The sequence below is a fragment of the Epinephelus moara genome, chromosome 5 (assembly GCF_006386435.1).
Source record: "Epinephelus moara isolate mb chromosome 5, YSFRI_EMoa_1.0, whole genome shotgun sequence".
Classification (NCBI taxonomy): domain Eukaryota; kingdom Metazoa; phylum Chordata; class Actinopteri; order Perciformes; family Serranidae; genus Epinephelus; species Epinephelus moara.
This window is the reverse complement of record NC_065510.1, coordinates 27,486,294-27,494,237: the sequence shown is the minus strand read 5'-3', so window position 1 is coordinate 27,494,237 and position 7,944 is coordinate 27,486,294. Positions and strand designations below refer to the sequence as shown.

Here is a 7,944-nt window from a genome sequence, read left to right as displayed (position 1 = left end):
CATACATGAGGAACGTGAGAAACCTGTTTTGGAATATAAATAACATGTTGTTCAAATAAAATAAGAATTTTAACTCACTGGCCCATGGGAGTCTTTCATCAGACATCTTCACAAGTCTATTCCAAAGCCAAAGCATTTGACATATATATCTGATGTTTGGAGGTTGCCATTCTACATCTCCATTAATGGCCAAAACCATTAAAACACAAAATTTATGGACTCACAAAAAGGATGGAATCTGGTGGAATTCTGGTGAGTGGGGTTTCTGAGAACATACACGTTGTAACACTGCGCATCACAGAGTTGACAATAGATTTGAGTCACAGTAGTATCATCCATTGGCCTCTGTTATCTTTGCTTGGTGTGCCTGTGTGTGCCACTTGTAGTGAACATCAATGTTTAGCACCCTAGTTATCTTTGAGGTGAATGGATAGTGATCTCCATCCAATGCACAGCAGAGCAGATAGCAGATAGTGTGGTGACATACAGCCCAGCCCAACTGATGTAAGGGACAAAAAGGCCAGCAAAAGGTCACAGGTGATTAGAAAGCCAAGAGCTCTGTTGACATCACCTCTGGCATCATTTGCTACTTTATCACATCTTTTCATTTTCTCGATGCGTAGCCTATTGTTGCCCCTAAAGGTCTCCGGTCTTATCTCTAGGTGTGACGGAGAGTGGAGGTGAGTTGAGCTCCTTCTCTGAGATGCTGAGGCCTATATAAGGTGGGAGCTGTCCAGAAAGAAAACACAAAGCAAACACCTCAAGAATCCTTTTAGACACTTAGAGCATTCTTTGACTCTTACCATGTGGAAGGCAGCACTCTTGACCCTTGGCTTGTTGGTGGCGCTAGTAAGCAGGGTACAGTCGACTGACGGTCATCCCTCTTTCTATGGGGTGAAACTGTGTGGAAGAGAGTTCATACGAGCTGTCATCTTTACCTGCGGTGGTTCTCGCTGGAGGAGAAGCATAGGAGACTCAGGTAAGAGTGTGTATGAGACTATGGATACTTTTGTATGATGTACCATGTTTTTCTGGAGTCAAACAGTAATATTAAGAGATTTTCCCTTGCTTTTTGTAATTTCTTATGGGAGAAGAAGCCTTTGACCCATGGAACACGAATCCCATCCCTCAACTTTCCGGTAAGCAGGATCCTGCAGAGGCCCAAACGTGGAGAGATCAGACATTGAATGAAGAATCTGTGGCTGCTGGATTCGGCCGCTCGGCTCGCTCACCAATCTCAGAGGAGGTGCTGGAGGCTCTACGGAGTACAGACAGGAAAGGACGGGATGTAGTGGTCGGACTGTCCAATGCCTGCTGCAAGTGGGGCTGTAGCAAGAGTGAAATCAGCTCTCTGTGCTGAACTTGTTTCCTTAACATGTGTCTTGTCCTGTCACTAATGCAGAGCTCTGTTCTATACTATGTGATTCCTTTATTTGTTCACACGTAAAATTCTTAAAACTCTATGTCCTATCCATCACCATCCATGTGTTGACAGCTGATACAGGAATGTAAATATGTACTCAAGATGTGTTTTCTGTGATTATCACATGTTGACAACTATGTTTAATAAAGCTTTATGTAGTTGGTATGAAAGTCTCTGTTCCTCTTGTGAAAGATACTAAAATGATATTTCATGCGGCTAGAGCACTTCCACTTTTCTAAAGCCCTGTTTCAGAAAAACAATTTTGTCAAGGATTTCGAAATGAAAGGAAGTGGTGGTGACTATGAACACAGAATGTCCTCATATTCCCTGAATGAGAGCTGCTTTCAATGATTTTACAGGGGTAAGACGCCACATGATTATTTACTCACTGATTTACAAAGCACTGTGGTGGTGTAGTGAATAGCATTCACCAAAAAGCCATTGAAATATATAGGAGAGTGTACCCACTTTCTCCTTGGTTACCTATCCATCTACCTGGTAGTACACCAACCTCATCAACTACCACTACACCACTGAGTACAATGGACCAGCCACATACTGTCTCTGTGAAGCCTGTACTGTTGGACTTTGGTTGTTTATCAGTGTGTTCATGGGAATTAGCTCATCTTCCTATCAGAGATTAATCATCACAGTCTAGTTGAGACATACTGTAATTAAAACTGATTGCAGTATGTTGTATGTTGCTGTTAGCTGGCACTGATGGTGTTCATGTTAGTGTGTCCACGCCCTGTAGCAGTTCATGCAGATCACTTATACAGTAAAAGGCTGTAGGAATTTGAAGCTGACACCATCTGGTGGTCAGATATGAAACATGACACAAACATAACACATAACATGTCTGTTCACAGAATTTAAATATGTGCTGCATTTTGATTATTTGATTTAAGACAATGGCGAACACTGATACTATATGCAGACTGTCTCAGATATTGTAACGCAAACCAAAAAGTTGCTTACATCTCCACACGTTTACCTCGCCAGACAGTTTGTCCAGTACGGAAGCCGAACATGATCAAACCGATCACCCGGCTTGATTGCAAGGCATGCAATCTCTGTCACATACCAGCTAGCATATCAACCGCACAGATCCACAGAGATCAGAAGTTTGTATTTAGCCACACGAATAGCAGTCATATTGTATTTAATGTTCGCCGCTACAGCGTAACTGCACTGTTGTCTATAGAAATATAGATCTACCACATCGGAGTGACCAGGTAAAATCTTTCGCGGTACTTTCAAGATGATGCTAGCTAGCACGCTACTTGTAGCTGCCGGGGGGTTGATATGCGACTGATCTGTTTTGAGGAATAATGCGCTTCATTTGCGCCGTCTTTGTTGCTTTGGTTATTAACACTGCTTTGACATTGCAACGTGGCATCCTGATAATTAACGTAAGATAGCGTTTAGCAGCTGTGTTTGTGTGAATGTGGTACGTGTGAAGTAACAGAGCGATGCTAAGCTAGCTTGCTAGCTGAATGAGCCAGACGTTTGCGTCTGTGCCGTCTGGGCCTCATGTGGAAAGGCTGTTTGGCTCGCGACTAATAGTTGGTGTGGCTGCTTATCAATGCAACTGTTACTAAGTAATTAGCGACCGCTTTGTGGTACTTTGCGGTTTCATGAAGCCAGAAACGGAAAATGTCTGTAAACATAAGCGCTGTCACGGCAGTGCTACACAGTGGACAATTATTCACAATGAGTGTAGTATTTTCATTTTAAGTAAGATGGTGAGGCTAACGGCTAACGAATGTGTTTCACACTGTTTTGTTATAAATAACGGCAGCCAGCGCGTGCTGCTTGTTCTGTATTCGTTACTGCGTAGCTAACGTTACTTCTACGTGACTTGAGTAGTAACGTACGCACTGCTGGGGTCACAGGTGGGGCCAGCTGGCTGTGAGAAGTATGTGCGATGCATGCTTCAGAGACAGGTAATGTGTGTTTGTTTCCTGTAGGATGGAGTGGCAGCCAGATGAACAGGGTCTGCAGCAAGTGCTTCAGCTGCTCAAGGACTCCCAGTCCCCAGACACAGCAACGCAAAGAGCTGTGCAAGAAGTATCCTTATGTCTGTGTGTATGTGATCGTGAGGGTGAGAGAACGAGGTGTGAGATTTAGCTTTAGCTTGTGGGTGAAAATGAAAACTGACTGGGTGTGTTGTCATGCACGGCTCGCATCAAGTGAACTGATGTGACTGATTGTGATTGTATGCCTGTCCATGCTGGCCAAATGTCAAACAGGCACACAAGGTATGCGAGGATGTGTAAGCTTTTGCTACATGTGCACGGATGGTTAAACTCCTATACAGAGCCTGTAGAAACTGGAGCAGTTAAATCAGTTTCCAGATTTCAACAACTATCTCATCTTTGTCCTCACAAGCCTCAAATCCGAGGGTATGTATATGCACGTAAACATGAAGATTCTAACAGTAGAACAGAGGTTTCATTTACTGAATAACCTCGCTTGTCCCATTTCTGTATCGAACCTCCTCCTTCCCGTTCTTAAAAATGTTCTTTATGCTCTTCCTCTCCGCTGCCTTCCCTCTCAAGACGAGCCCACTCGCTCTCTGAGCGGTCTGATACTGAAGAACAATGTTAAGGCTCACTACCAGAACTTCCCTCCCAACGTGGCTGACTTCATCAAACGAGAATGCCTCAACAACATCGGAGACCCTTCACCGCTCATCAGAGCTACGATCGGTGGGTGTTTGTGTGAGAAAGAGAAGATGGAGAAAGAGAAAGCCAGTGTTGGCTGCATTTCCTAGCCAGTGTGAGTCAGACTACTATGTAGGTGGCTGGATGTTTTGCAGGTAATGTGGCTATGTGGGAGCGAGGGCTGCATTTTCAAGATGTTTTGAATGACTGAATGCGACAGTGAGTTAAGTTATCAGTAACTTATTCTAAAGCCTGATTTATTCTTGTGTAACTCTTGTTTAATAATCTGTCATAAAGGCATCCTGATCACGACCATAGCCTCTAAAGGGGAGCTGCAGACCTGGCCGGAACTCTTGCCTCAGCTCTGTAATCTGCTCAACTCAGAGGACTATAACACCTGCGAGGTCAGACTCACCTGCCCGCACACACTAATGGCTTTGCAATGTTAATGCGTTAATCAGATTTATATCTGTTACCTTTGTTTGTAGCATTTTTGCTTCATGGATTTTTTCCCCACCTTTCAGGGTTCTTTCGGAGCGTTGCAGAAGATCTGTGAGGACTCCTCAGAGTTGCTGGATAGTGATGCTCTGAACAGACCCCTCAACATCATGATCCCAAAATTCCTACAGTTTTTCAAACACTGCAGCCCCAAGATCAGGTCAGTGGAACGTCAGTCCTTTGCTTCTTGACTGTGTCTACTGGAATTGTGTCTCTGTGGCTCAGACTTTCCACTTTGACTCTCTGCGAGAATCATCATTATAGATCCCACTTGTTTGTCTCTTTTACAGGTCCCATGCTATAGCGTGTGTGAACCAGTTCATCATTGGTCGAGCTCAGGCTCTGATGGATAACATTGACACCTTCATTGAGGTGAGCGCTACAGGATTATGGCTTGGTTTAACCTCCATTGTTTGCAAACTTCAGTTACTCTCCTTTAGCTCCTTTCAGAGATGGAGTATGTAACAATGGATCTGTCTGTGAAAGGTACACTTTGCAGGAATTGTCACTTACACAACATCCAAACTTGGCCCCTCCTTCCTACATTGATTGTATGTATACTGCAAACTACCCTACCATCGTAGGAACATTTGTCGTAACAGAAAAGCCAGTACTTTTGTAGGCTAACTAAGCTGACCGCCAGAACCTACCTGTCCGACAGAAAACAGGCCAACTCTGCATCAGTCCTCATCACTGTCCCTTCATTAAATGCTCGCCCACCAGATTCCCCCTTGCTTTGTCCGCTTAAAGTATTGCCCTGCTATATTTGCGGGGTTTTTTGGCGCTGTGTGTATGATTTTTGTAACTTCTTGGAAGTGTGCTGCGTCGACCTGTTTGCTATAATAAAGTCCTGACTTCACCTGCGTGCTTTTATTAGCTGGATAATACACACCACTGCCCAAAGGTGGGAGCCCCTAAACATGTCAAACACAGCAAAATAAGAAGACTGCAACAAGCTTCTAGTGGGTCATAAGTGATGACTGAGAGAGATGACTTTTGTATGAGTCTATACATTGTTTTGTAGGAAAATCCTGCATAGTATACATTTAATTAACTACAAATTGACTGTAAGTAACAATATGACAGACCATTTTCTGAAGCATACCATGTGCTTTGATACTGATTTTCATACCCTTCAGGCTGTCCCTGGTTACATGTTTTACTTTTAAACTCAGGTCTTTGTTATTATAAGTTCCATTATTATTAACTTTATGCAGATCCATAATAGTCCTGTCATGGATAAAGCTGCAGCGTTTATGTGATATTTGGCATCTGCTACTTGAGATGAGGCAATGCAGGAATTTGTCTGTAATGTAAGAAAATGAGATATTGTTTACTGTAACCTGCTGCTGAACTGTTACTTTATCTCATTGATGTGCTAAAGGAAATCAGTATCAATATAACTCCAGCCATCTTTACAAATGTACTGTAGCTCCTGCAGTGCGTGATGGAGGTGCAGCATATAAAGCATCACTTTATAGTTTCATCCAACCAGATGGACACCCATTTTATTTGTATTGACCAGCTAGATTTCACATCATTAATGTCCGTGACGACACAGTGGCATGTGGGGCGAGACCCTGAAACCCTGTTCTGGTCCTTTTCAGTCACAGATTCAAGTGCATGTTTGAACGTTGCCTCTGTTCACTTACATTTCCCACATTTCTCTGTCTTCCCCCACATTTGTTGGCCTGGCCTGCTCATCGCTCCCTTCTCTCTGTGCCACCCATCCCCTTTCTCTCCTCGTCTCTTTCATATCTAGAGTCTTTTTGCACTGGCGGGTGATGAGGACAGTGAAGTGCGCAAGAACGTCTGCAGGGCTTTGGTCATGCTGCTGGAAGTCCGCATCGACCGCCTCATCCCACACATGCACAGTATCATCCAGGTGAGAGTGGGACTTCATCTCACACACCACTTTGAGCAGAGAACATGTAGCTTTCTCCTCCTCCTCCTCCTCCTCCTCTTCCTCCTCCCCCCCCTCATCACCTCTTGTTATCTGTCACCAGTACATGCTGCAGCGGACCCAGGACCCAGATGAGAACGTGGCTCTGGAGGCCTGCGAGTTCTGGCTGACTTTGGCTGAACAGCCCATCTGCAAAGAGGCCCTGTCTGGCCACTTGGTCCAGTAAGTGCTTACATGCAAACGGTTCATTGGACGGGGTTAAGTTAATGACAAGGAAGTGAAAATAAAGAGTTGTATGAATTTCATCTGAGTAGTAATGTGGATGTCTCTTTTTTTCCAGACTGATCCCTATCCTGGTGAATGGGATGAAATACTCTGAGATTGACATTATTCTTCTAAAGGTGAGCCACCTCTTGATAAATCAAATGTTCTCAGCTTCTCACATTTCTTGTCGTCTCTTCCTTTTTTCTTTTAATTTTTTTTTTTTTTTTACCAGTGTCCATTCTGCATTCACCTTTCTCTCTGTTGTCCTCCAGGGCGATGTTGAAGAGGATGAGGCAGTTCCAGACAGCGAGCAAGACATCAAGCCTCGCTTCCACAAGTCCCGCACCGTCACCCTGCAGCATGAAGGAGGGGAGGGCGAGGAGGGGGAGGACATTGATGAAGACGAGGACGACGACGACGATACGCTGTCTGACTGGAACCTACGTAAGTTACAGGACTGACATGCAGCTTTAGTGATCGTCGCAGTTTCAGCTCTTAAAGGGCATTTGATGACCTTTAACATTTTTTTGGAGCAAAGGCTCAATGTTTAAAGATTATATTAGCTAATGATGCTTCCCTCCTTCAGGAAAGTGTTCGGCCGCGGCTCTGGACGTTCTTGCCAATGTGTTTCGTGAGGAGCTGCTGCCCCATCTCCTGCCCCTGCTCAAAGGACTGCTTTTCCACCCTGACTGGGTCATCAAGGAGTCTGGAATCCTAGTGCTGGGAGCCATCGCTGAGGGTATGACATGGCACATACTTGCTATTGAAATATATATAAGTCAAATAGGTTTACTTTTCACTATTTAGATTGTTAAGTTCAGATTTTCCACTGACAGTAACTATGGAGAGACATTAAAGGAAAGATTTATTGGACAATAAGTGTAATATCTTCTTTTAATACCTTGTGAATGTCTTGATGTTTTATATAACCAGAGATGAAGAACAGACCTTCTCTCATTTTTACAACAGTGTTGAATAAAAAGCTTTATAGTTGCTGGTTGTTGGATTTTGTTTCCTTTGGACAGAGCCAGGCTAGCTGTTTGCCCCAGTTTCCAGTCTTAATACTAAGCTAAGCTCACCAGCTGCTGGTTGTAGCTTCATGTTTCACATGCAGACATGAGATTGGTATCCATCTGCTCATCTAACTCTTGACAGGAAAGCGAATAAACACATTTTCCAAATGTTGCACT

General features: G+C 43.9%; 2 protein-coding genes across 2 annotated transcripts in view; both read left to right on the top strand.

Annotated features, from left to right (window-relative positions):
• The first annotated feature begins 804 nt into the window (after positions 1–804).
• On the top strand, positions 805–1,360 carry rln3b (relaxin 3b). Its single transcript, XM_050044948.1, has 2 exons — positions 805–979; positions 1,095–1,360. The coding sequence occupies exons 1-2, from the start codon at positions 805–807 to the stop codon at positions 1,358–1,360; spliced, it is 441 nt and encodes a 146-aa protein (XP_049900905.1).
• A 1,088-nt stretch (positions 1,361–2,448) lies between these two features.
• Positions 2,449–7,944, top strand: part of LOC126390428 (transportin-2) — a 14,363-nt gene continuing 8,867 nt past the window's right edge. Inside the window, exons 1-12 of the mRNA XM_050044733.1 lie at positions 2,449–2,658; positions 3,394–3,493; positions 3,753–3,828; positions 3,985–4,134; positions 4,387–4,493; positions 4,614–4,747; positions 4,878–4,959; positions 6,350–6,472; positions 6,594–6,712; positions 6,831–6,891; positions 7,027–7,198; positions 7,341–7,493. Coding sequence (XP_049900690.1) covers positions 3,395–3,493; positions 3,753–3,828; positions 3,985–4,134; positions 4,387–4,493; positions 4,614–4,747; positions 4,878–4,959; positions 6,350–6,472; positions 6,594–6,712; positions 6,831–6,891; positions 7,027–7,198; positions 7,341–7,493 — 1,276 coding nt within the window. The 5' untranslated portion in view covers positions 2,449–2,658; position 3,394. The remainder of the gene's footprint in view (positions 2,659–3,393; positions 3,494–3,752; positions 3,829–3,984; positions 4,135–4,386; positions 4,494–4,613; positions 4,748–4,877; positions 4,960–6,349; positions 6,473–6,593; positions 6,713–6,830; positions 6,892–7,026; positions 7,199–7,340; positions 7,494–7,944) is intronic.

Bases quoted from the DNA above. Each gene is read 5' to 3' on its own strand.
- rln3b (XM_050044948.1), top strand. From the start codon at position 805: ATGTGGAAGGCAGCACTCTTGACCCTTGGCTTGTTGGTGGCGCTAGTA. The intron at 980-1,094 runs GTAAGAGTGTGT...TTATGGGAGAAG, and splicing joins GAGAAGCATAGGAGACTCAG to AAGCCTTTGACCCATGGAAC.